The 27876-nt window shown below is 36.7% G+C and overlaps 1 protein-coding gene and 1 pseudogene across 2 annotated transcripts; one reads left to right on the top strand and one right to left on the bottom strand.

Annotated features, from left to right (window-relative positions):
* Window positions 1-939: 939 nt before the first annotated feature.
* On the bottom strand, window positions 940-26125 carry CDC7 (cell division cycle 7). Of its 2 annotated transcripts, XM_012434266.3 has the most exons (12): window positions 26021-26125; window positions 25154-25331; window positions 17973-18056; window positions 17518-17653; window positions 13955-14048; window positions 13722-13864; window positions 12291-12540; window positions 11556-11651; window positions 10609-10787; window positions 9718-9800; window positions 6372-6521; window positions 940-2664 (listed from the first exon to the last, which is right to left on the bottom strand). In XM_012434266.3, exons 2-12 carry the CDS (start codon window positions 25266-25268, stop codon window positions 2267-2269), a joined length of 1728 nt encoding a protein of 575 aa, XP_012289689.2. In that variant the 5' UTR covers window positions 25269-25331; window positions 26021-26125; the 3' UTR covers window positions 940-2266. The 2 variants fall into 2 exon arrangements, with proteins under 2 accessions (XP_012289689.2, XP_021523999.2); XM_021668324.2 differs by lacking the exon at window positions 26021-26125 and having other exon boundaries at window positions 25154-25996.
* LOC135272293 (uncharacterized) overlaps window positions 25996-27876 on the top strand; it is a 46250-nt pseudogene continuing 44369 nt past the window's right edge.

Genomic DNA, 27876 nt, shown 5'->3' with positions numbered 1-27876 from the left:
CAATATTCTGACATCTGTAACACTATTTTGTCCCTAAAATGCTGATGCCAGAAACAGTAAGATATTAATGTTTTACTTGATGACTTTTGTTCAAATCTTGAAATAAACTATGATTAATTCTCTGGAATAACCATTATTGAGCCACATTTTTATTTAGGTCATTAAGACAACTATAATCATCTCCTTATAAGGAAAAGTTTCATTAAAAATGCTAGAGAGCTCAGCCTCTTTAAAAAACCAATACTTGTAGCTTGTTATATTAATAGTTCTAAATGTCTAAGGCTTATTAAATGAAAATACCCTTCACAGTTTTATCGAGTCTGAGCACTAAGAATTTTAAAAACTGACAATGAAAAATAGCTGAATATTCTGGAAACTTCCCTAAGAGGAAATGGCATTATCTAGTTACCTTCTTAGTCTATCCCTAGAAATGACTATTTTGCCTAATTCAAATCTTTTAGAGACATCTCCCATTATAAAATGGTCTTCAGAAGGCTTAAAAACCTGAAAAGTACGCAAATAGAAGCTCCCTGCTAATTCTGATTTAGCACATTGGGAATATTTGTCCAAAATTGAGGCAGTATTCTTCAGTGGGATTGAAAATCCCTGATAACTAATTCGTAACACTAAGTATCTTTAAAAATACTAGCTCCCCTTTACTTCCCCCTGAGTATCAACCAAGTTCTGTGCCACTAATGGGAAGTTAAAACAACAGCTCTGAATAAACTTTGTTAGATTCAGAATGTCTCCCTATCTACCCTTTTGGTAAGTTTTTCTTCCTCTTAATTTCTGAGTATATGTTAACCTGACTGTTTTGTTAATATACTACCAGCTTACCAATTGCTGAAGAAATATCATCATTCACCCATAAAGAAAAAAATATTCCCAGTGGTCAATTTAAAAAAAAAAACTATCATTTTTCAAATAAGTAGTCTGACATAAAAAAATATAAAAGGATAACTTTATTAAATATACAAATTCAAGAGCATTCAATTTTTAAAAAAAGATTATGGCATAAGAGCAGATGAATGGTAATGGTTTATATAGATATATCCTATATTTACCAAATAGGTTAGGTACATATACTGACCTATCAGTTCTCAAAATAACTAAATGAATATATGTCTCTAAACTGTATCTGTATTCTATGACTACTAAATAGGAAATATGTCAGCTGACCCACCCACCAGACTTTTTCTCATAGGAAGTTTGATACGCTGTCACTGATATATATCATTTCTGAATATAAACCTCTATCTTGGGTCCTTTTCTACTTTGCCTACTTCATTATGTCTCTTCCCAACCCACCTAAGACTCAGTCAAAACAGGATATAGAGATCTGGATGGCTCTAGGCAGAGGAAAAAATCTCCAACAATATTAGCAACTCTCTATTCACTTTTCCTTTCAGCACCTACCTAGCTATATCTAAGATGGCATGAAAAAACATATTAATTCAAAAAAGAAAAGCATCTGGACTATCAATCTTCACCTTGGTCCTGCAGCTTCCCTTTATCAACCAGTGTATGTATTATTTTACATTCCCAACTGTAAACACATGCAATATTTAATAAAACATCCAGAAACGTGGTCAGCACCATATAATTTCTGAGGAGAATGTTTTAGGTAGGGGCAGAGAAGAAGAAAAATCAAAGAGAAGCCATTAAGAAAAAATGGCAATTCACACTAAAATGCTTTCATAAAATATGTTTTAAAAATGGATAAATTCAATTTTAAGTGATATTTTGCCCCATGACCAACATTTCCTCCTTTAGTGTTCATAAAAGGCATAAAATGTACCTCTAGAAAAGGAAATTATTTTACTTAGAAAATTGTTAGAGCACCAGCACCAGGTTGAGTTTTCCCAAAGTATACATAGCTCGTAACTCTAAAACAACCTACAAACTGTCTTTTGATTCATTTAATCCTCATCACATCCATTAATTTTAATTAATTAAAACTAAAACTGCTATTTTTTCTGCATATGTCAGTGAAAGGTAACTAGGGAAACTAAAAATGTGACCTAAGAGGAACCCACCTAAAATCTACTTAGGTGGGTTTAACTCAAAGAAGATCATGTTAGTCCCAAGAACTATCCCAGGCATTTTAAGTAATCTTAATCTATATTTTAGAATGTGCCACCAAACACTAAAATGTTAAAATAAATTATTCATCCTGCTATGGTCTCTAAACAAGAACTTATGGCTATTACAAAGTATTCTTTTTTATTTTACCCCTTAACAGTCAACTTTAATTGAAGACCCATCATCACAAGCTCATATCTTTAAAAAATGGATGCAACAAAGCTTCTTTTGCTGTTATTCTTGAAGCTGGATTTAGATCTAGAAGTTTATCAAGCAGATCGTAAGCTTCATCAGGTACATCATTCCAGCCTTCTAAACTGCTAGTATACTCATCAAAACAACACCCACAGCTGTTATTATCCCCCTTTTTAAATGAATTCCCTGAGTATTGTCCTGGAGGTGTCTGTATGAGGTGAGAAGCTTTACGGTCAGTCTTCTCTGAAAAAGTTGGTTGATGAGAAGCAGGCCCTTGTAGTGCATCACTTGTTAACTTGGGAGTGTCAGAATCCATACCCCTGAGTCTCTCACAGAGTTTTCTCAAGTCTTGTGCTGGAACTTCTTTGCTACATAATACTGATTTGCCTAAAAGCAAAAGAAGAAAAAAACAACAACAGAAAAAACCGTTTTATTACTTGAATATATCAGAAGCCTCTCTCATGAGGAACATATGCTTTATGGACAGACACACACACATGCACACGCACACAATGTGAGACAAGAGTACCACATGCTATATTTAAGTTGTATTTTAATTGCATAGTGGGAGATAAAGTGGGAGACAGTAAGTAGAAAGCAGTGATTTATGAGCTATGCCAGGCACTCACTTGACTCTGCTAATTTCTCCAGCCTCAACTTACCATTCTATAATCTTTAACTAGCTGCAGCTCCCACACCCCCAACTCTACTTCCTTTCCAGGCTTCTATGCCTTTGACTACATGACTCCTGTCTTTGCCTAGGATGCCCTGCATGCCTTATGTGTGCCCAGGACACTCTCACTGACATCACCACTCAGTTCAAGAATCACCTCTGAGGCCTGACACCCTCAGAGAAAGTTGACCAGTTTCAGCTTCTATCATATCTTGGAAGGAGTTCCATTATTACTTTTGCTATCCTATATATGTCTGTCCACATACTATACTGTGAGCTCTTTGAAGATAGGAACTGTCTTATTTATCTTTGAACTCCCAAAACCCAGCCTATGCCTGGCACATATTACATGCTCAGTTAATGTCTGTTGGACTGGATAAAAAGGCCTTATTCATTACAACAACTCTGTTCAAATGACACATCCTTAGAAATGCTGTTCTTGACCAACCTATCCTAAATGAGCCTCTTCACTACCTTTTTCCTTTTATCTTTCTCAGTACCACTCATTTCTCATAATATTTATTTGTGTTCTCTTCCTCACTAGAATTTAAGCTCTGTGAAAGCAGACTCGCAACAGTACCTGGCACACATAAAGCCCCAGTAAATATTTCTGAATGAACAAATAAACAGTATCACAGTTTTTAAAAATATGTTTTTGAAATAATTTCCTGATGTGTTTATTATCAGATGTACAAAAATAAGTTAATCACACAAATGGAATCATGTATTATTTTTGCCTTGCATTTCCTTATTAAACAGAAATGTACTAAATGTACTAAACAATAAGTACAACAGCATTTAGATGCCTTTCTGGGAATGCTGATTGTCAACAAAGTCATTATTACCTTTACATTTTCTGAACTAACTATTGGATTGGTGTATTAAGCCAAGAAAAAAAAGGGCAGGGGGGAAGGAAACAAAAGGGGGAAGGGAGAAAACAGAAGAAACAAATTACCGAAAACAAAATTTGCTGAGGGTACAATATGCCAATCCTTTTTCACTTTTAAACTGATTCTATCACTCCTATTCTCTTTAGAAAATTATAGCCAGAGGGGAATACTCATAGTTTTATTCCTTTATTAGCTTGTTCTGAAGTCATAAAATAATTAGTAGTATATGTTATAGCATGCCACCAAGTTACACAATATGATTTTTTTGTATGACCAAAAAGAGGGTTCATTTAAAATATTCAGGAAAAATAACTTAAACTAACACGATCAGGCAACATATTTTGCTACAGACTACTATGTGTCAAGAATTTGTTTCAGCTCAAGACTTTTCTTTTTAATTTATTCCACACAATTCGCTGTGTACTAAATGACAACCCACAATGGAGCCAGGTCTAAGGGTTGAGGACAGTGGAGTAGGTTACAGATAAGAGAAGTAAAGGTGCTCTCACTGCTAATCTCAGCCAAGTCATTTCTTTAGGTTACAAAGGGGAACACAGTGGTGTTTGTTGAAATTTTGAGGCTTTTATACTCAGTCCAAAGTTATAGTAAGATCTGACTAAAATAACTATAGATATCATACTAATAGAACTGAGACAAGTGCTATGGCATTATTTATTTGAGATGGAGTCTTGCTCTGTCACTAGGCTAGAGTGTAGTGGCATGATCTTGGCTCACTGCAACCTCTGCCTCCTGGGTTCAAGCCATTCTCCTGACTCAGCCTCCTAAGTAGCTGAGACCACAAATGTGTGCCACCATGCCCAGCAAATTTTTGTATTTTTAGTAGAGATGGGTTTCACCATGTTGACTAGGATGGTCTCAATCTCCTGACCTCATGATCCACCCGCCACGGCCTACCAAAGTGCCAGGATTACAGGCGTGAGCCACTGCGCCCAGCCCTATTTTTTTTTTTTTTTTTTTTTAACATATGAGAACAAGTATTACAATGATAAATCTCTAAAAGCTCTTGCTTGCTGTCATGGTACTTGATCTGGAGTATTTTTGTGTCAGCTGTTGTACTTCCATTGTTGGCCCTGATTATAACTTGGATTACCAATGGGAGAGATTCAAGCTCTTCAATAAAATATTTTGGTGTTGGCTGATAGACTTCATGTTCATAAACATCTCACAAAGTTAGTTAATAGTAGATGAAAGTTTTCTCAGTTGAGAATAAACAAACTTGTTATGATTATTATTATGTAAGAGCACCATTTCTAAGACATCAATCTTGCTTTCCATTCATGGTTACTTTTCCCTTGTATGTCCTACAATAGGTAAAAGATAGTTAAAAACTGTGGACTGACTTTGCTGTAGAAGCATATTTTGGCAAGCCTCTATTAACATGAGGCTTTCTTCACAACCACCACTAATTTTTTCTTGTTATATTAGACCATAGCACTGGTGCCTAAGCAAGGGTAGTAATTTTTGCAGTGGTTCTTAAAACACCAGTAGTTTCTTAGTTGAAATCACTTGTTTTTTTCAAACTAACAAGACTGGAGCCTTCCTAAGTATCTTACTTTTCTGAATCATATTTTCCAAGAATGGGTAGAGTGGGCAGGCATATGTATTTCTTAAAGATTCACAGATAATTCTGACATACAACCCCAGTTAAGACACAATGATCCTGGGGCTGAGCACAAGGCAGCCCAGCTACTCTAGAGGTACGCTGGCTGAAACTTTGTCCCCTGAGGTGTTCCATATTGTGTGGTAGTAAGTTGACTCAATCATACTTATTCCTTGGGACAGTATTAACTATAATTGAGCTTGGAAAATAAACATTAAATGGGCATTTGAGTTCAGGTTGTTGGCCAGAGCAAGGCTGAGATAATTCTCACATGCCCTATGAAGTACACTGCATCTCCCAGTCTTGAAGAACTTGCATGGCTGAGTTGACATCCATGTCCAATATATGCTTACAATAATATTCCATCAGTTGAGACCTTTTATGCATTTTGCTTCTCTGCTACCCTAAACCCACACAACCTGACAACACACATTTCTATTCTCTTCCCCAGTCCTTATTACACTATATTAACAATTAACTATTTACTTGTTAGTATAGCCTATGATCATTTTGGGCAAGAACACTCTTAAGTACCAAGACGTAGTGCATCTGATGCTTAAAATACGATAAAAAAGTAAAACATATTATTAAAGAAATTTATGTAATGGAAGTGAAACCATAACTAAAAGGAGTTAAGATTTTACTCCTTATTCTTTTAAGATTATAAAGGCAAACTTTAAATATAGCAATAGTGTATTAGTTTGTGTTTAAAAAGATTAAATGATTATATGTATAGAGGAGAGGTGATGATTAATTTATTTTTAAGCAATTGAAGAATTTTTTACTTAATATTAGAACTTTATCAAGACTGAATGTTTATTTGTAAAGAGAGTTTCATAGTAATTTATTAAGCAATTTGTAGGAGATAATCAAAGGCATTTGTTTTGTTCTATAACACAAAACTGCTTACCAAAAGTTTTAGCAGCTTGGATAGTTTCTTTGGATCCCCGAATTGTCATAATTTGGGCCAAAGCAGTTAAATCATCACTTGCTTTATAAAATGGATATCGTCCACTAAGCAAAGAAAGAAATATGACACCTGCAGACCACATGTCGATTGCTGTAATAGAAGATAAATTTTAAAAATAAATTTCAAACTTCAAATATATAATTTTATTATCTAAATCAATAGTCCTCAACATTTACTATGCATTAGAATCATCTTGGGAGTCTTAAAAAATTCAGATGCTCAGACCCAGAGATTTTGATTGCACAGTTCTGAAGTAGTTCAATGTTTTAAAAAAGTTCCTCAGGTGATTTTAATGTATAACCAGGATTAAGAATCCTCACTGCAAAATATAATGTTTCCTTCTAGAGCAATATTTGGTACATTTAAAAGGATATTTAGTCATTAAGAAACACTAAGTAAATGCACATTTTATAAGATCAAAAGGAATCCAAAAATAGCTATGTGGGAAAAAATCTGGATGATCCTCGAGTATTACATACCATACCGGTCAAAGTGCTTTCATTTTAGTGAAAAGTAATGAACGTTAGAAGCTCTTCTTCAGCTGACACTAGCACTAACTACTGCTCTAGAAACTTTTAAAAAATTGTATTTTTGTGCAGTTGTGAAGACTTTAATTTTTGTGAGTACAGAGTAGATGTATATATTGATGAGACATATGAGATGTTTTGATACAGGCATGCGATGTGTAATAATCACATCCTGAAAATAGGGTATCCATTCCCTCAAGCATTCATCCTTTGTGTTACAAACAATTCTATTCTTTTTTTTTTTTTTTTTTGGACAGGGTCTCGCTCTGTCACCCAGGCTAGAGTGCAGTGGAGCCATCTCAGCTCACTGCAACCTCTGCCTCCCAGGTTCAAGCAATTCTCGTGCTTCAGCCTCTTGAGTAGCTGGGATTACAGGCACGTGTCACCATGACCAGCTAATTTTTTTTTTTCTTTTTGTAGTTTTAGTAGAGACAGGGTTTTGCCATGTTGGCCAGGCTGGTCTCAAGCTCCTGGGCTCAAGTGATCTGCCTGCCTCAGCTTCCCAAAGTGCTCTTTTAGTTATTTTAAAATGTACAATTAAATTATGATTGACTATAGTCCCCTCATTGTGCTATCAAATACTACGTCTTATTCATCCTTTTTTTTTTTTTTTTTGAGACGAGGTCTGGCTCTGTTGCCCCGGCTAGAGTGTGGTGGTGTGATCTCAGCTCACTGCAACCTCCGTCTCCCAGGCTCAAGTGATCCTCCCACTTCAGCCTCCTCAGTAGCCGGAACCACGAGCGTACAGCTACTTTTTTGTATTTTTGGTATAAATAGGGGCCTACCATGTTGCCCAGGCTGGTCTCGAGCTCCTGAGCTCAAGCAATCCACCTGCCTTGGTCTCCCAAAGTGCTGGGTTATTCATTCTTTATAACTAGTTTCTGTACCCATTAGCCATCCCCACGTCCCCAACACCCTCCCACTACCCTTCTCAGCCTCTGGTAACCATCTTTCCCCTCTCTACGGGTTCAACTGTTTTGATTTTTAGATCCCACAAATAAGTGAGAACATGCAATGCTTGTCTTTTGGTGCCTGACTTATTCCACTTAACATAATGATCTCTAGTTCCATCCATGTTGTTACAAATGACAAGATCTTCTTTTTCATGGCTGAATAGTAGTCTGCTGTGTGTAAGTACATTTTCTTTATCCATTTATCTGTTGGTGGACACTTAGGTTGCTTCCAAATTCTGGCTATCATGAATAGGGCTACAACAAACATGGGAGTGCAGATACCTCTTTGGTACATTGATATCTTTTCTTTTGGGTATATACCCAGCAATGGGATTGATGGATCATGTAGTAGCTCTATTTTTTAGTTTTCTGAGGAACATCCAAACTGTTTTCCATAGTGGTTGTGCTAATTTACATTCCCACTATAGGAAGTTTAATCTTCTGACTTCTGGCAATTAAAGATTATGACCAGCTCAACTTCTTGTTAAAAAGCTCCTTTTTTTTTTCTTTTAAGGGACGTCTCTTCTAATTGTTGACCTCCTAGTATCACCAGGTTATATGCTCTCTATTCCTTTGGCTACTGTATCACTTGCCTGCCTTCCTTTCTTTTCCTTTCTCTCTTTGAGATGAGATGAAGTTTCGCTTTTGTTGCCCAGGCTGGAGTGCAATGGTGGAATCTCAGCTCACCACAACCTCTGCCTCCTGGGTTCAAGCGATTCTTCTGCCTCAGCCTCCCAAGTAGCTGGGATTACAGGTGTGCACCACTCATACTTGGCTAATTTTTGTATTTTTAGTAGAGAAGAGGTTTCACCATGTTGGCCAGGCTGGTCTCAAACTCCTGACCTCAGGTGATCCGCCCATCTCAGCCTCCAAAAGTGCTGGGATTACAGCGTGAGAAACTGCACCCAGCCAAAATTAAACTTTTTTAGTTTCTTGTATGCTGTTTCTTGAGTTCCTTGGCTCATGCCTCTATGCTAACTTCCCAGCCCAATTTCATTCTAAGAGGTCATTGCTTTCATGAATTTCCTTCCATAATCTGTTTGGGTTAGGATAGTTAGATATTCCTTAAATACCCTGTGTAAGTTTTATTACCATACTCAACAAGTTACTTTGTAATTATCTGACGGTGTGTCTTGACTAGAATGTGAACAGATGATCTCATTTGTTTGTTTATTTTATCATTAGCAAGCAAGAACAGACATACAATGAATGAATGCATTTCTTCAAAGCCCAGAACTCAAGTGAATAGCAGGATTCATCTATTCATTCAAGATGTTTCCTGGATTCCAGCTCCATGATAACTTTGTAGATTGTGGAATACTTTTTTCTTTTTTAAAACCTAATTGGTATTATATTGTTTATATAATAACAAAAATTTAATCCAACACAATTGTATCTACATCACAGGAAACTTTTGTAGTATTAAGCAAGCAAATAAAATGCTTTAAGTCTTTGGCTGGCAAAAACTAATGAACATAATTTTTCCCCCACAAAGGTGATGTCAACAAAATTCCACAGTTACATTTTGCATATTTATTTACAAGATGGTAAGATCATCTTGTAAATAAATATGTGAAATGTAATCTATGGAAAAAACTTAAAAAACAGGCAAAATTAGGATTAAAAACCTTCATAAAAAATAGCATTAGTTCAAAAATAGGAATGCCACACTGCTAGAAATGTTTACGTAACTTAATTAAAAGCAGAAGAGCTCAAATATTACTTATAAATAGACAGATATCATAAAATAAAATAAGACTGGGACAATCCATTTTAATTGGGTTCTGTATTTCCAGTACAACATACCTGTAGTTTGATTGGGGCACTTTGTCAAGACCTCTGGTGCTCTGAATCCTGGTGTACCTGCCCTAGGGGCAACCTGCTGACGCCTTATAATGAAATAAGATTTCTCTAGTTATGTTATAGTTGAACTATTTAAGTCTAAAAAATAACATTCATCAATTTAGTTCAGAGTATATTTTGCCTTGCTAACTATATAATAAGTATTACTATAAAGTAATAATCTAGTGTGATAAAAATTCTAGATTTTGCTTCTACTGTTTTTTACCCCCTCTACTAATTCCCTAGACTTATTCCAGAAAGATTTTAAAATAACTTCCAAGAATAAAAAGTATCAGTAGATAATAAGAGCCATAATAGAAAAATAGAACCCAATAGCAATTCGCAGGTATAAAAATTCATTTCCATTTGGGGTAACTGATCACAGATACAGTTATATATTTGAGTTAATCAGGAAAGGCTTTATGAAAGCCAAGTCTTGAAGAAAAGGGAGAAATTTATGAGTCAAAGAGATGGGGGTGGGAGTAAGAGAGGAGCTCTACTGTTTGGTTCTGGTTACCACACATAAGTGAGAATAAAGAGAGAAAACAGGAAAGATCACATCAGCAAGCAAAATGTGTGATTCTAAGCTTCTAAAAAAGACACTCCCTCCCAGTTATCTGCATATAAGAGCAAATGTGCTTTCCAGAGTATATCCATATTAAATGAATAATATATGAAAACTGTTTATCATTTGCTCTTCAAGATACTACTGTTCTGCATCGAGGCCCATTGTAGTTCACTGATCTGTGTTGATCTCCTGCACTCACTAAATCAACTATCCGCCCAAATCAATGCAATTTCTAATCTTGTCTGGCAGCATGCTGGTGATTTTATAACACCATCAAAACACATTACCTTGAAAGGCAAATACTACAAACTTTATCTGTTGCATAGCAGTCACAGGTCAGGCTAGCTGGGCAAGAACTGGCAGTTTTCCTTATCACACCGCTATTCATAACTTTTGTAGAAATGGCCTTCTTTTTTGTTGCTAACTTTCTAGACAGTACATCCACAGTCTTTGACTGCTTCATGAGCTGTAAAAGAAAAGTCTTATTTTTCTATTTTTATGACATTTAACATGATGTCCTAAAATGCTAGCGTGGCAAAAAGCAATAGCGGAAGCATAACTTTAAAAACTGCTGAATGGCTACTGGACTGCAAATAAACAGTTGTCTGTTAAACAGTTGTATATTAAAATATTTAACTTCTTCTTGGGTTTTTTCTGTAAAGTCGCCTTATATTAAAATTTACTAATTAGTCCTGGCTTGGCCAACATTTTACTTATACTTATTAGAACTTTTCCTGATATATTGTGAAAATATAAAAGTTATGTTCTAGTGTCTAACTCCATTTCAGAACTGTAAACTGCACAAGTACATTGGCTAAAATCAGTTTTTATTTGTTGCTCATGCTGTCTAGCTATCACAGATATCATAAGTCAATCTGAAATCATCTACGTTGTTGACAATTTTGTTAACTTTACAAACATCTTTACACTAACAACTATGTGTCAGAAGAGTTAGCTAGATGTAGGGAGCTCACACTCTAGCAATGACAGAAAAGCCCTTAATGTTCTAAATGTTCCTCTAGAGGAAGAGCAGTAATAGCTGACCAAAAATGAGGAAAAATTCCACCAGAAAAGTTCAGAAAAAAACTGGAGAAAACAAGTTTTGACTAAATGCTCACAGCAGCAATAAACTCTACTTTAAAAAAATTTCTGATAATGTTAATCTAATTATTACCTAAAATTCTCTTCAGCGTATGACTGTCTGACCATTGCACTATTAAGCTACATTACTTACTTTCACTGCAGGGCTCTCATGTGAAATGGAGCTGTGTATATTGAAATTTCTTTCTCCAAAAACAGAGCGCTGGACAGAAAGGCCTACAGATCCCTCCTACAATACCAACAAAAACAAGGAAAATAAGGATTATATCTGTTAACACTTTCTGCCAGCTGTACTCTGCCATAGTTTTGAAAGAGTTAAATGAGATGAAACAAAAACAGCTGCATCCAAGTCATTATCAGGCACCAAACCACTTCTGTGAAAGGAGAAATTAGTCTAGACAGAACTCAACACCCATACAATGTTATCATAGTCCACAAATATATATAACTAAAAAAAATTCAAAAACCACCTGCATGGATGTTACATTTTGCTGTGCAGCTAAAATGGAGATAGACACTTCAGAATTTCTCCCCTGTAACTAATCCTTTCTTTTAAAAAGGATAATTAATATGAACTTTTTAACATGCAGGGAAAATGTAATATTTTCCATTTTTGTCATAAAATAATAGTTTCATAATAGTTAAATGTCAGATATTATAAATTGACAAAGTAAATTTTAGTTTTAAAATGGTAAGCAAAATGATTCAGTACAAATCTTAGTGAAAATTTAATCAATACATATAACAAATGTAAAAAGAAAAGTGTTTTAAATTACAAGTAGTATCCTAGTGTTGTATCTCCCTCTGCTGGTTGAAGGAGTACATTTCTAAAACAGTGTCAGTACTTAAGAAGTAAAAGAGAGAGAACCTTTCCATCTTTTCCTTGTTTAATCTGAATTTGTGCATTTGTGTAGGGTCTTTTAACAGAAGCTTTTGTGGTGGACTGCTGATCCAGCTCCTTAGGTACAGGGCCACTCAATGGAATCTTGTTTCCCGTCATTACATGGGATTTGTTTTGTGAACACCTTTCCTGCTGAGCTTCAGACTGGACAAATTTGAGAAGCTCTATTTTCGTATCATGGGTTCCTTGGGCCAAACCAAAGTCTACCAAGGCATACCTAAGAGACAAAATTAAACATTTTTACTTATCTGTAACAATTAAAGCTTAGTAACATAGTAATACTCTCAAGCCATCCTCATAAAAACTGTAATTTTTTGGGGGAATCAATTAGGAATTTATAGCATTCTATTGTTTTTTGGGGGGAGGAATTTATAGCATCTGAAAAAAAGAAAAAAATTAAGTTTTCCAGACAAAGTAAGAATTTAATCGCTAACTAGGATTGAAAATTAAGATGTATCCCACAAGCAATCAAATTTTCTTTTTCTAATGGTCTGTGTTAATAAGGCAGAAGAGGAATACATAACATAAACACAATCCTTTGTTTTGATGGTGGCAGAGATGGCATCATAACAGATAATTTCTAGTTAAGCAAGTTTAAAAAAATTAAAATCATGGTTTTAAAATCTGATTCTATTAAAGAAAATTAAAAAGTCAGGGGTATAAAAGCCCAAGAAAGAAGTTATAATCTTACTCTGTTCAATACGAACCATTATATAAATAGAGGTATTTATGTTGTTTTCAGCTTATAATTTCTCTATAATTATAATCAGCATTAAAAAGTATACATAAAAATAAAACCTTTGTGTTAAAATAGGAAACTGGCTATCATGTGGTCCAATCCCCTCACTTACTAGAAAAGAAAAATGAAGTCCACAGATAAGAGACTTGTCTAAGGTCAAAAATTACTAGACTCTTTCTAAGTCTCTTAGTTCATTGCTATTTCCCTGAACCATGGTACATCTAATAATGTATCTTGTTCCACGAATAAAATTTTAATTATCTTATTCACCACATTTCCCCTCCCCATCACAATGAAACTTTGAAACAGAAATAATGTGTATGGCTGTTGTAGTATGTTATGTTAAGTCTAAGATATAGGTCAGAGGGTACAAAGTAGCAGATATGTAGGATAAATAAATCTAGACCTAATGCACACTCTGAAGACTACAGGTAATAAAACTGTACTGTATATGGAATTCATGCTAAATGAGTAAATTTTAGCTGCTCTTGCCATAAAAACAAAATGGATAACATAAATATTTGCTTCACAATAGTAACCTTTTTACTATCTTTTTACTTTTTTACTAACATCATGTTCAGTACCTTAAACTAGACAATAACATTTTTTTAAAAAAAGAGAAACAGGGTAAATATTTTCTGGTAACTCTTCATACTTACTTTTTCAAGCGCCTATTATACAAAAAATTGCTGGGCTTAACATCACGGTGAACAATACCAAACTGATGAATGCGCTTCAAAGCCTTGAACAGATTAAACATATATTCTCGTACTTCTTGAAAGGAAAGAGAATTCAAAATGTCCTAAAATAAAGTTATGAATGAAATGAGTTATAAATACTGTCTGCAATTAAATATTTAGCTAATAAAAATTCAAGAAATATTAAAACTTACCAAAAATGACTCATGCTCCAGATATGGCATAGCAATAACGACATGATCATTCTTCCTAAAGCAGTATTTAACTCCCATGACATTATCTTGCCCCCTAGTGGAAAAAGGTACAATGAACTTTTAGAGGAAAGGTCAGAGGAATTGAAACATATGCCTAAACAATATAATTTTAGCAATGCATACATATTGGTAGAAAACTGACTTAAAATCATCATCACATAATATAAACACAAGTGACTTGTGTTCTTGTGTTAAAGTTTTCTTTTAAAACAAAAATAGCACCAGTTTTGAGGTTACTATAATAATTCAAATGAGGTAATTATAGTTTTAACTGGGGAAGTAGCAGAGTGAGAAAAAAGGGAAAAGATGAATAAGAACAAATCAATAAGACTTAGCAGATAAGATGGTAACAGTAATAAATAAATAAAGGTCACTAAACTAATAGAGCCAGGATTTGAACTCAGGCATTTTGCTCCAGATATATGCTCTTCATCACTATGCTACACTGCTTCATAAAAGAGGAAAATAGGACAAAGGTGATTTCCATGATTTTGAACCTGAGTATGAAAACAATAGAGATATCAACAAAATAAATAGAGAAACTAGTAAAAGAAGCATCTAAAATCAGACCTTATCATGTTGATAGAGATATCTAGATAAAGGACAAATCTTAAGTGAGAAGAGAATGAGCAGTCAGTATTTGAAGAGAAGTGATACCTAGAGATATGAAAATTAATAGAAAGAAAACTCTCAAGCCTGTAATCCCAGCACTCTGGGAGGCCGAGGCGGGTGGATCACGAGGTCAAGCGATCGAGACCATCCTGGTCAACATGGTGAAACCCCATCTCTACTAATACAAAAAATTAGCTGGGAATGGTGGCGTGTGCCTGTAATCCCAGCTACTCAGGAGGCTGAGGCAGGAGAATTACCTGAACCCAGGAGGCGGAGGTTGCGGTGAGCCGAGATCGCGCCATTGCACTCCAGCCTGGGTAACAAGAGCGAAACTCTGTCTCAAAAAAAAGAAAAAAGAAAAAAGAAAAAAAAACTAAGCTTGGAAGAAGACAAGTTAGAGAGCAAAATAAGAAAGGAATTTTGACGGAAGAGTTATCAGCATGGAAGTCAAAGAGAGTAACAACTGAGGGAAGGTTTTTAGTTTGGCAAAGAGTAATTAACTGCTAATTTTTTCAGAGAGCAATTTAAGTGGAAAGGAAGAAACATAACAGAAGAAAAATGTAACACAGTGGAAGGTGAGCCTAAAGACAATTTGCCTGACTGCATTGTCAGATCAGAGGAAGGCATTTTTAGTGTGTACTTTTTTGAAGCACAGAGAAAGAAAAAGTGGTAGAGGGAGACAGTTAAAGTATGGAAAAACGGTTGATCACATTTAGGGTATAAGAACGTATGCAAGCATTCTTTACAGAGGCCATTTCATTTTCTGGTCTTCTATAATATGCAGAAGGTGAAACAAACAGGTTTATTTATTCATTCAATATTGAGTGGGCACTGTTACTTGCTGTTAGGGATTATAGACATTAATGATGCAATGGTGAATAAAATTTACACAATTTTTGGCCTCATGGAGTTTACTATCTAGTGACAATACAGATAATAAGGTAATTTATAATGACAGATTATGGTAAGGGCTTTGAAAGAAATCAAAAGACGCTGTGACAACAACAAAAAAATAGGAGAATCTAACTTAATTCAGAGAAGACATCTTTCAAGCAGTGGTACTCTTTTTTTCTCCTTAGAGACAAGGTCTCGTTTTGTTGACCAGGCTGGATGGAGTGCAGTAGTGTGATCACAGGTCACTGCAGCCTCGAACTCCTGAGTGCAAGTGATCTTCTGACCTCAGCCTCCCGAGTAGCTGGGACTACAGGTGTGTGCCAGTATGCCTGGCTAACTTCTAAGTTTTCTGTACAGATAGGATCTTATTATGTTGCCCAGGCAGGTCTCAAACTCCTAGCTTCAAATAATCCTTCCAAAGTGCTGGGATTACAAGCATGAGCTACTGAGCCTAGTTTCACTCTTGCTCAGATCAGAAGATGAAGGGTCAGCAGGCAAAGACTGGGAGAAATCTTCCCAAATGAGGAAACAGTCTGGGCAGTGGCCCTGAGGTAAGAAAGCTATTGAAACAAATCTGAGAAACTAGAGAAATGGAGCACAGTGAGGGAGGTGGGAAGATGGGCTTAAGAAAGTTGAATTTTTTTTCAAACTACACAAGGAAACACCATTGAAAGATTTTAAGTGGTGGAATTAATGACCCAATTTAAGTTATATACATATGTATTTTATATTTTGAAGATCATTCTGGCTGCTGTGTGAAGACAGAATTAAGGGGAGAAAGAAGAAGCAGGCTACAGTAGTACTCTACGCTTCAGCTGAGGTAGTGGCAGAGAAGACAGAAAGACATGGATGAACTTCTAGATATATTTTAGAGGCAAAACGGCTAGGACTTAGTGATTAATGTGGTTTAGGAGAGAAATAGAGAAAATGACGATGATTTCTAGGTTTCTGGCCTGAACAAGTGTGTAGATTGGGTCATCTGCAGAGATGAGTAGATAAAATATTGCTGTGGTGGGGCTTTTGTTTTTTGTTTTTGGCATGTTAAGGTTTAGTTTTAACATATTAGGTTTGAGCTATTTATCAGGCACCAAGTGGAAATGTTAAATAGGCAGGTGGATATATACAAACCTGTAGTTAAAAGGTCTGAGATTAACTATATACTTTTGGGAATCATTACTTTACACCATGTGGAAATGGAGGATACTAAAGCGAATACAGAGAAACCCAAGAGCAAGCATGAGGAACTCCAACATTTAGGGGTCAAGTAGAAGTGGAAGAGCTGGCAGACACTGAAAATGAAAGGCCAAATGAGGGAAGAAGAAAGCAAGGCGGGTGTGGCAGTACCAAAGTCAAGACAAGAGTTCAAGTTTGTGTTAAATGATGCTTAGAGTAATGGTTGACTCTATAGTTTCCAATTTAGTATAGAGGAGAGCAGCTGCAATGACTATGTAGTGAAAGGGAGGTGTGGAATGAAAACAATGTATGTAAATAATTTTTGAGAAGTCTGGCTGTAAAGGGGAGCAAAGAAATGATGGAGCATGTGGAAGAAGGAGGGCAGTTTAGGAGGATGAGATACTAGATCATGTCCATATGTTGACAGAAATGACCTAGCAGAGAGAAACCATATCAGATGATTCTGGTATTCTAAATAAAATATTAGATGAGGTTGTCAATAGCTGGGGAAATGTGAAATATGAGTTCCCTACATTTACAAAATAATGTAAACCATGAAAGCCAAGGTTTATGATTTGGCAGGAAGGTTACAAAAAGCAGTGATAAAAGACAGGAAATCAAGCTGATCCTCAAGGGAAATCCAATCTAAAAGAAGTACTATAAATTTAACCATTGCGAGGTTAGAAGGAAAGTGCTAGCAAATTGCAAACGCTTGACTGAAAAATGTATTTAATTCACATATAATTTCATCATCCCTGCTAAGTATCTATTTTAAAATCTTATAAATTATATACAAGTTCAGTTAAAATGTTTAAATTGCCTACCCAGCCACTGTTAGGCACTGAAGTTCAGCTGCAATTCTTATAGGATGACTTGTTGGAATCAAGTGTTTCAGAGCAATTTTCTCTTCAGGTCCTACTTGTAACTGTGCTGTGGCCAAATAAACAGAGCTGAAAGTGCCTGTAAAACGATTTATTAGATTTTCAATATCTGGTTTTTAAAAATGTTAATGAAACAATTCTAGGATAGATTGTAAAAACTGTTTCAATGGCATAATAGATTAAAACAGGACTTCATTTTACTGTAAATGTTTATTATTTATTCTTTCTTTGAGGTTGAAAAAGAAAAGTTGTTATCATAATTGGTAATAAAACTGTGGTCTTAATAATCTAAAAAGTGGTATATATTTTTAATAAGAAATAGTAATGAAAACCAAGAAAGATTACAAAAGGAAAATAGGAGGGGAAAAAAACCTTGTAAAAATAGTAAAGCATATTACCTTCTCCAATTTTGTCCTTAATCTTAAACACATTACTAAGCTGTGGTACAGCTTCATAAAGCTTCTCAATATCTTTTTTAACACCTTTCAAGGAAACAAAAATTTAAACTTTTAATCAATGACAGTGTATTTTATAGTTTCTTAAAATTTAAAAAGCTCAATGAAATAAATTCTAAAACATGAGTAATTAATTATAAATAAGTTTTAATAAAATTGTGATAAGATTAAAACCCTATCAAGTTGCTATAACTCACACACACAACTCTTGAACAGACAAAAAGAACAGTCCCAGAATTAAATACACCAAATTTCTAGTATACTGAAATTATATACTAATAGATACATTGTTACTGTATAAATTACAACACGAAAAAGCAGCTAAATTTTTTAAATAACTAAACAATCTGTGCTGTGATCACTAGATGGCATGCCAAGGACACAATGCGACACTCTTGAAAACTATTTCCCGTAAAGGCACGAAATCTTAAAAGCTTGGTAAAATTTTATGTTTTGAATATTCACACTATATTTTCAGAGAGAAGGCCTACTAAAGCTCTCAAGCTATAAAAAAAAATTTTTTTTAATTTGTCCCAATTGCCAGTAGTATCCTTTATCCTTCACTGCAGATAAATTGCTACTTTTAAATAAATATCAGTTATTTATAAAAATGTACATGGTTAAAATAAGAGAGGCAATAATAAAGACCCAGTAAACTATGGGATACAGAAGAGAACTACCCAAGAGTCTTCAGATTTTATTACAGTACCTAGGCTTTACTAGCCCTACATAGCGTAGGTTTAAGACATTTTCAAAGCACTTGCACAAGCATTATCTTTACAGATCTTCCCAATAGTACTGTGAACTTGGCAGAACAGGAATTATTATCCTGATTTTTCAGATAAGGAAACTCAATTCAGGGAAGTTAAATCATTTGCTCACTTTCACAGAGGTGTTGCTGATGTCTGCAGAACTCATTCTTTTATTTTTATTATATATATTTTCTAGTTTTCTTTTTTTTTGAGACAGTCTTGCTCTGTCACCCAGGCTGGAGTGCAATGACGTAATCTCCACTCACTGTAACCTCTGCCTCCCGGGTTCAAGAGATTCTCAGCCTCGTGAGCAGCTGGAATTACAGGCGTGTGCTACCACGCTTGCTAATTTTTGTATTTTTAGTAGAGACAAGGTTTCACCATGTTGGCCAGGCTGGTCTCAAACTACTGACCTCAAGTGATCACCCTACCTCAGGCTCCCAAAGTGCTGGGATTACAGGTGTGAGCCACCGCACCTGGCCAGAAATAATTCATTTAAATAAACACTGTTTTAAAAAATGCTCGGCAATGGGCATATTTAAAAAACTAATAAATTTGGTGCAGCCATTAGGAGCTTAGTCCTGTAGAGGAAACGTTCACTCTTAATACAAGGTGATACCTGTAATAAAAGAATGCATAAACTATTAGGTTGGGGAGGATTTCTGAAGGTGCTAGGAAGGCTTCAGTTGACAGCTAAGTTTTGTTCTGAACTATTAACCAAGTTGTGAAAGTGGAAGAAAACATTTTAGAAAAAATTAACTGTGTCTGTAAAGACAGAGAAAAAGAAAAAAAAAACGGCTTGGATGATTAGGGTTGGGGAGAGGGCTGAGAGACAATGATATACAATGTGGCCTGGGGTGGTGGCTCAGGCCTCTAATCCCAGCACTTTAGGAGACCAAACGAAGAAGATTGCTTGAGGCCAGGTGTTTTGAGACCCATCTCTTAAAAAAAAAAAAAAAAAAAAAAAAATTTGCTGGGCTTTGTAATACATGCCTGTAGTCTCAGCTACTGAGACTGAGGCAGAAGGATACCTTGAGCCCAGGAGTTTGAGGTTACTAAAATATGACTGTGCCACTTTACTCCAGCCTGGGTGATAGAAGAGCAAAACCCATATCAAAAATAATAGTAATAATAATAATAAATAAATAAAAGAAATAGAATGTGGCTGAGGAAGAGAAGAGCAGAGAATGCAAATGAAAGCTATAGAAAGTTTTTAAGCAGAAAAATGACAAGTGAAGAACAGATGTGAAGGGGAGGAGAAACATTAAGGGTTGGAGAATAAGAGGCCAGGCAGATCTACTCCTGTGTTCTTTCCACTGTATCAACTCGTCAAAGGAAATGGGAAGAACTTATTTAAATCACCCTCTCCTTCCCATGTATTTCATATGTGGACTGGAGAACCTTCATGGATTTCAATGCAAGAGGCAACATAAATAGCAATTATGTGTACTACTTTAGAGATGGGGGCCTAAATTAGAATCCTGGCTCCACTATTTACCAGCTAGTATGACTTTCCTTGAACACACAGCTTATCTCTGTGAATCTGCTTTCCCATCTATAGAAAAGGAGTAGTAATAATAGCCATGCTACAGAGATACTGTGAAGATTAAATGAAATAATATATAAAAGTAAAGCTTTTAATACAATGCCTGGCACACAATACATATTAAATAAATGACAATGGTAACTTATTGTTGTGGTTATCGTTATTTCTGTAGGGCTTTTCCTCTTATTAGGCCCTGTTTGATAATGCTTTTCCCTTATAACTTAATAAACTAGCTCAATTGTCACAGCTTCCTCTGACATCCTACTTAAATTAGCCTTCCTTCCATTGTCCTACTGCCTTCAGAGTACTTATCTACTATAACATTGTCCTCTTTATTTATGTGTTCACTGTCTGACTCCTCCCACTAAAATATAAGCTCCATCAGTACAGGTTCCCTGCTTGTATAAATCACTGCAATTTATATTCAACTCCTACTCAGAACAGTGCCTGGCATACTTGTTGAATAAATGACTTATTACAGTCATTATGGGCATCCAGAGATAGCTGGAGCAAAAAGAGCAAAAGTTCAGAAGTCACAACAGAATGAAGACAAAGTATCAGCTATCTCACTATCAGCTATTACACTACTTCACCCTACAACTAAAATCAAGGCCTGAGAGAAAAGCTGGCTTTCTTGCAGTCATTATGACATTGCCATAGTCAATTACAACCATTCTTAATGAGAGTCAATTCCAAGGAGCTTCAAGTTCCATAAAGTCACAGGAAAAGTACCATGAATGGGCACATGTTCAATTTGATACTACCTTTCTTTGACTCTAAGATACAATTTTAACAACTCTGGAACTGGGATGCATCTTAACAATTGTTGTCAGCCAGCATCAGAACTCAAAGAATAGGTGTCAGTGACTTAAAGAAAATCAGAAAAGCATTCCTTTAACCCCTAGGAGCCAAATGGTTGTAGGGAGGAGCAGAAGAGATGGTGAAGCAGTAACATGCAGGCGAGCTCCAAATATTGAGCTCTTGTTAAAAATCCATTAACACAAGGCAGGCAGATAACCTGAGGTCTGGCTAATACCGTGAAACCCCGTTTCTACTAAAAATACAAAAAAAAAAAAAGTCCATTAACAATGGCTATTTTTTATTGGATTCTTCAAGAAATTCTGCATCACACTAATGTATATAGAACAACACTGTGAGGGAAAAACATAATATTGATGCATCTAAGTAAAAAAAGTAATTCTGAAGAGACAGACCTGAAATATTTTCTTTTTTATGTATGTACCAGAAATATACAATTATTTGTCCAATTAGGTATAAAATCACTCTTTCAATAAGTACAAAATTAAACCAAGTCTAGATGTTATTCTGTTAAAGCTAAGTCACCATGTCACTATTTCGCTCAAAACCTCTAATGATTTCACATCTCACTCCATTTACATCTCTCTTTACATCTTTACATCTTTACATCTCTCTCTGACTTCACTCCAATTACCTTCCCCATTCTAGCCACAGTGACCTCCTTGCTATTCTTGAATGCTAGGCACACTCCCATCTCAGGGCCTTTGTACTTGCTGTTTCCTCTGTTTGGAATGCTCTTCCCCAAATATCTGCACAGCTCACTCCTCACCACTTTGAAGTCTTAGATCAAATGTTACAGAAGGTTCTAACCAACTATACTTACTAAAATTACAATCTTCTTCCCCAATACTTCCTATCTCCCTTTCCCTTTTGCATTTTCTTTGTAACACTAATCACTTTTGAACATAATATTTATTTATTCTGTTTACTGTCTATCTCTGTCTACTAGATTGAGGGTGCTAATTTCTGTTTTATGTTTTGCTTTATCCCTAGGCACCTAGAAAAGTACCTGTATATAATAGACAATAAATATTCATCATATAAATGCAATGTTTTCAATATCTTATCATGGAATAAAACTGACACTCTAGGAATATAGTCATGGTTATTCTGGGGCTTCAGGTACTGTCTGGTTTACACCTCCTGTAACTAGGGGATAATATATAATGTAAGCCCAAACTGGGACACTCCTGAGTGAAAAGAAGGCACGAATAACAATTACATTGTGATAGTAGTCATTAACTAGATTTGTCTCGGGCAAACAAAGACCCTTTAGCCCATGCTTGGTATTGACATCCTATGCTTAATGGGTACTGAGAGCCCATTTTAGAAGCATGGGCTAAGGGCATCATTGTAACATACAGAATGAAGCAAGCCTTCCTTCCAGTAGAGTTCACCAGTATGGAGGAGGCATTCAATATACAGTTCACATGTCATTCTTTCACTGAACAGATCTTTCTCACTTATTAAAACTTGGTGTATAGTAGATACTTAAAAAAATAAAACAAAAGCTTACTGGCCAGGCATGGTGACTCACACCTGTAATCCCAGTGTTTTGGGAGGCTAAAATGGGAAGATTGCTTGAGGCCAGGAATTTGAGACTAGCCTGGGCAACACAGCAAGATCCTGTCACTATAAAAAAATTTTAAAATTAGCTGGCTGTGGCCGCATACACCTGTAATCCAAACTACTCAGGAGGCTGAGGGGGTAGGATTGCTTGGGAACAGGAGTTAAGGCCACAGTGAGCTGTAACTGCACCACTGTACTCCAGCCTGGGTGAGAGAGAGAGAGAGAGAGAGACCGACTATGTTTCAAAAAAAAAAGGAAACAATCTACAGGGTCAACAATAAAAGCTGATTAAATATATTATAATATGCAATGGACTTTAAATCCAGTTGTAGAATATTTACTACATAAGCAATATTCAAGATATATATTAAAAAAATGGAAATCAGAAATAAGATCCCATACTCCAGCTCTCTTTTGGAAAAACACACACACACACACACACACAAACAAGATAGCAATTTAGTTTCTAAAAAATGTAGCTATGTAAGCCTAGGAAGGCTAAAGGAATATAACAAAATGTCAACAGTGGCAGTATTTCAATAATGGGAAAAGATTTTATTTTGGCTTTCTTTCCTTCAAAAATTTCAATAATCATGTTTATCAGAAAAATGTTATAAAAATATGACAAATTTCTCAAAATAAAGAGACATGCTGTTTATCCATTACACTAGGTATTTTACTTTATATCCTTACATTAAATCATTCGTTCGAATACTTTCAAGCACCTACTATGTGCTGAACACTGTTAAGCTCTGGGAGATATATAAAAAATCTAATCAAAAATATAACTTCATAAGGAGTAAAGCTGATGAGCTGCAGGCATATACCTGTCTCATGATCTAATTTGATTTACTTTCCCAATTAGATCACAAGACCGTTATGTGCCTGGACCTCATCAACTCTACTCCTTATTGAAGTTATGTTTATATAACTTTAGTTGTTATTAAGGATCATATTAAAAAAAGAAACATAAGAGTAATGTGTTAGCATGTTTTATAATTTATCATAGGTATTATTTATAATGTCTAATGTTCTGTTACATAAATGCTACAAAACATCTGAAATCTGGAATAAAATTCACCCCATTCTTTATTTTCCAGCAGATTTTCAGAATATTAGAACAGTGGCATTCTTCTGAACACTATGCTAGAACCAAGTCAGAGTCATCCATTCAGATACTCTGCTGAAGTCACAACGTATTTCAGAAACCAGAGGAGATCCTGCCGCCAAGGGGCTTACAAGGAGAGACAAAATGCAGAGTCCTAAGCAATAGAAAAAGAATACTATAACGACTGTGTTGCTGTGCTATGTGTCCAATGACTAGTAAGGGAAAGATGAACTAAAAAACAGCTAACTGCTGAAAAAATGGAAAGGAAGAGGAACAGTATCCATGAAACTAGATGAAAGTGGCATTTTAAGATTATTTTAGCACCAGCGTACAAGATGAACTGGAGAATGGAAAAGTGTAAGCAGGTGGTGTAGTTAAGAAAATCAAGAACAAAATGTAAGGAAATGAATTGACGTGGTAAAAATGGGAATGGAAAGAAGACACAATGCCATACCTATTAAAAAGAAATAAAGTTGGTAACAATACGGGGAACAACTAAAAAGCATCAGCTGAAGATTAAAGTTTCAAGTTTAGGTAACTGGGATAACTGACTTCCATCAAAGCAAAAAGTATGTGATGTCACATTTTTCTAGGGTGGAGTTATAAGGAACATATGGACAAAAGGTCAAAATAAGTATCTTTTGGACAAGCGGACAAAATTCACTTAAGACAAAGATGGAAACGATGATCTGGCTACCTTTTCAGGAAAAAAAAAAAATACAGTCAACTGGAACTCCTCTATTTAAGAAATATTTATTATTAATAAATGCCTACTATGTCCCAGGTCCTGTGCCACAGCAGAAATGAAGATACACATGTGAGTGTAAAAAAGCAGGCACCGCTTGACCTTGTCCTCTTCACCCCAAGGTCTGGGTTATGGTTAAACAACATTTCATGCTGTACAGTTAGATAAGTGCTTTATTATTGCTACAAACATTTCACATTTTTTTTGTCAGTGAGTTTTGCTTTTAAATACTTAAGTGATGATTTCCAATGTCAATTTCCAAATTTAAGTTTAACGCAATACGGTGAGTAGAGATAAGAACACAGGTACAGAAGAGAAATTTAATTTGGGCATCAACAAACTTCTGTGTTCTTAGTTACCAATATTGAGACCATAGCAACTCCGTAAAACAGGTTGTATAACGGTCCTCCAAATTGCAATTCAGTCCTAAAATCTAGATCATACGAAGCTCTGTAACACTGTCCTACGGAAACATACAACTCACTTTTAAGATTCAATCCACTTATTTTTTGAGAGTAATTGAAAACACGGAACTGTTGCCTGAAAAATCTTTGCAACTGCACATCTTTAGAATTAAACACATACCTGAAAGTTTAAAATTCTGCTCATTTTTTGCTAAAGAGCCGTCAGCCTGAAACAAGTCACGCTGGGGAGAAAAAGCCATAGGCTCATCCATCTGAATCCCCAAAGACGCCTCCATCACAAGACAAAAGGGATGCAAAATGCCAGCTAAGGGGTTACATCCACAGGGGGAGCAAAGCAGCTGTGAAAATTAGAACACTGGAGAAGTTTAGATCACTCGCTAAACCACGCACTAAAAACATACCACTGCCCTCAAAGGGGCAAACATTTTTAAACGTACCATGTGTTCAAACCTCCACAGTAGGGCATACTGTGGCCATTTCTAAGGAATTCCATGTGCTTTACTTTCACCTCCCGGAAACACTGGCAGGGGGCTGCAGGGAGAATTTCTCGGTCCGGGCACCCACGCAGCAGCAGCCGCGGTGGGGACGGCGAGTCCGGCGTAGTCTCCGGGACCGCGTGGGGGAGGGGCCGGGGGCAGTTTGAAATCAGGAAAAGGGCTGAGGGAGGAAACCGTTTCGCCACTGACAGGGAGCGCCAGGAGGCTCCTCCAACGCCCCACGCAAGTTGATGGAGAACTGATACGACCCTGGGCCACGAGTACCGGGCGGAGGAGGGGAAGGGGGAATGAATGGGAATCCTTCTGCCAGCCTTGGTCGCGAGCGCAGCCGGGAAGGACCGGTTACCCTCAGGCCCGAGACCGAACCGGATGCTTAGTGCGCAGGCGCGCGACTTTCCCGCCGCAGGTCAGAGGGATCCCAAGGGGATTGAGGAACGGAACTGCACGGCAAGAAAACCGAAGTCACTATCCAGAATTCGTTCCTAATCCCTCACAATCCCGCGACATGGAACATACCGTCGGAAACTCACAGTTTAAAGGAGTACGACTTCTGTGGCCCCCCACATGCCTGGGTCGCCGTCTCCAAGAGCTCCCCACCTACCGAGTCGATAGTATGCGCCTGCGCAACACTTCCCGCCGCCGCTCTGGTTGCACATGCGCACACTAAAGCCCTAGACGCCGCGGATTCCGCTACTGGGCGCTTGCGCAAGAGGGTGGGGCTTCTTTCCCCGGCCTTGACCTGTTAGAAGAGCGGTTACTGGAATGAAGCCCGGGGATGATCTTAAAAAACTGGATGAACCGTAAGGTTAAGGGCCCAACACGATTTCCAGGAAAAAAGCTAGCTCAGAGAAGGAAAAACCTCAGGTGCTGACACATCCCTATATATCGTGAGCGCAAAACACATTGGGCACGCCATGGATAAAAGGCATTTTCTTGACTCTGCTTTTATTTCCTTTTCGTTGAGTGCCCTACTTCCCCGTTAAAAAACATGCAAAAAAATGTAGTTCCTGATTGTTTGTGGCTGTATTAGTAGAAATTAGCACAGTGGCAAGCAGGCAATGTGTACCATTTACTGAGACCTTGGCTATGAGGTAGGCAGGTTTCTAGGGGCTGGGATCATAGTGGACAAGACAAACACCATCCCTGTAGGAAGCTAAATTCCAATGAAGCGATGACAATAAACGGATGAATAAATAAACAGTATTCTTTCCGGTATTGATTACTACTTGAAGGAAATAAAATGAAGAGATGTGATACTGACTGGGAAGGTGGTATCTTGATGAGATGGTCATGGAAGGCCTCTCAAAGAGACCTGGATGAGAAAGACCTGGTAGGGAAACTATTGTCCTGGCAAAGAAAGGACAAGGCAAAGAGAAAGAGGAGCTTGGTATGTTGAAGGGAGAGGGCAGGGAAGGCCAGTGTGGGGGAAACGTAGTGAGCGAGTGGGAAGATAGTCCCAGATAGATGAGGTTGGAGAGTTAGGCAGAAGCCAGACTATGTAGGTCCTTGAAAACCAGGGTAAGAAGTTTGGCTTTTATTCTGAGTACAATGGGAAGCTCTTTGAAACTTTTAAAGCAAGGGAGTGATATCTATGTCTTTTCAGAGAATGGATTGTAGAGGGGCAAGAGTGGAAGCAGAGAAAATAGGATGCACTTCATGTTTAGGAGGAAGATAATGGTAGTCTGGACCAGAACAATGGCAGGAGAAATAAATAAGACAATGGGGTTTGGTGATTGGCTGTGGAAAATGAAAAAAAGGGCATCATCAAAAGTCAATCTTAGGTTTTGGGGCGAGCACATGTGTGGGTGGTAGTGCCGCATGGAAGGGAAGTCTGTGAGGTAATGGTTTTTGAGTGAGGTGGAAGAGAGTAAATCAAGAATTCTAGTGTAGATACTGAGAAAGAGAAAAGCAGACCATGACATCCAGGAGATGGCCTGGTACTACCAGTTTGGCTTGCTGTTGCTTTGAGCTGGCCTGGCAATCACAGCTAGGCATTGGTATTCTTCTATTGAAAGAAACAATTTCACAGAACATCAGACAAGACCACTCTGTGACCATGATAGATCAAGACAAAAGTAAGATCACTCTGTAATCATAACTGAACACAGACACAACATAAACATTGTCCAAGCTGTAAAAATGATCAAATATCTCTTTATCCTGGCTAATAGGCATGCCTGCTGCTTCTTTACCAATTATAGTTTTAGCCTCAGTCTAGTCTTCCTTCTACATAATACTTATTAAAATACCCAATTATAGAATTATCTTTGCTTCCTTATAGCTTCCAATCCAGGCCAAAGTCCCTCTGTCTTGAACCCTTCCATAAATCTCCTAACACAAACCCAAATTCTATAACAAGTCCTTTTTAACAGCCTCTTCCTGAGAC

Source organism: Aotus nancymaae, unplaced genomic scaffold (assembly GCF_030222135.1).
Source record: "Aotus nancymaae isolate 86718 unplaced genomic scaffold, 86718_ANA_hifiasm-v0.15.2.pri h1tg000007l, whole genome shotgun sequence".
Classification (NCBI taxonomy): Eukaryota; Metazoa; Chordata; class Mammalia; order Primates; family Aotidae; genus Aotus; species Aotus nancymaae.
This window is presented reverse-complemented; position numbering and strand designations above follow the sequence as displayed.

What these genes read in the sequence shown, in the direction of transcription:
- CDC7 (XM_012434266.3), bottom strand. Translation starts at nt 25,268, where the DNA reads ATGGAGGCGTCTTTGGGGATTCAGATGGATGAGCCTATGGCTTTTTCT. An exon ending in TATAATAGGCGCTTGAAAAA is followed by an intron (nt 12,541 to 13,721) that starts GTAAGTATGAAG and finishes TTTGTCTCTTAG; the next exon opens with GTATGCCTTGGTAGACTTTG. An exon ending in GTGCCCCAATCAAACTACAG is followed by an intron (nt 6,522 to 9,717) that starts GTATGTTGTACT and finishes CTTCTATTACAG; the next exon opens with CAATCGACATGTGGTCTGCA.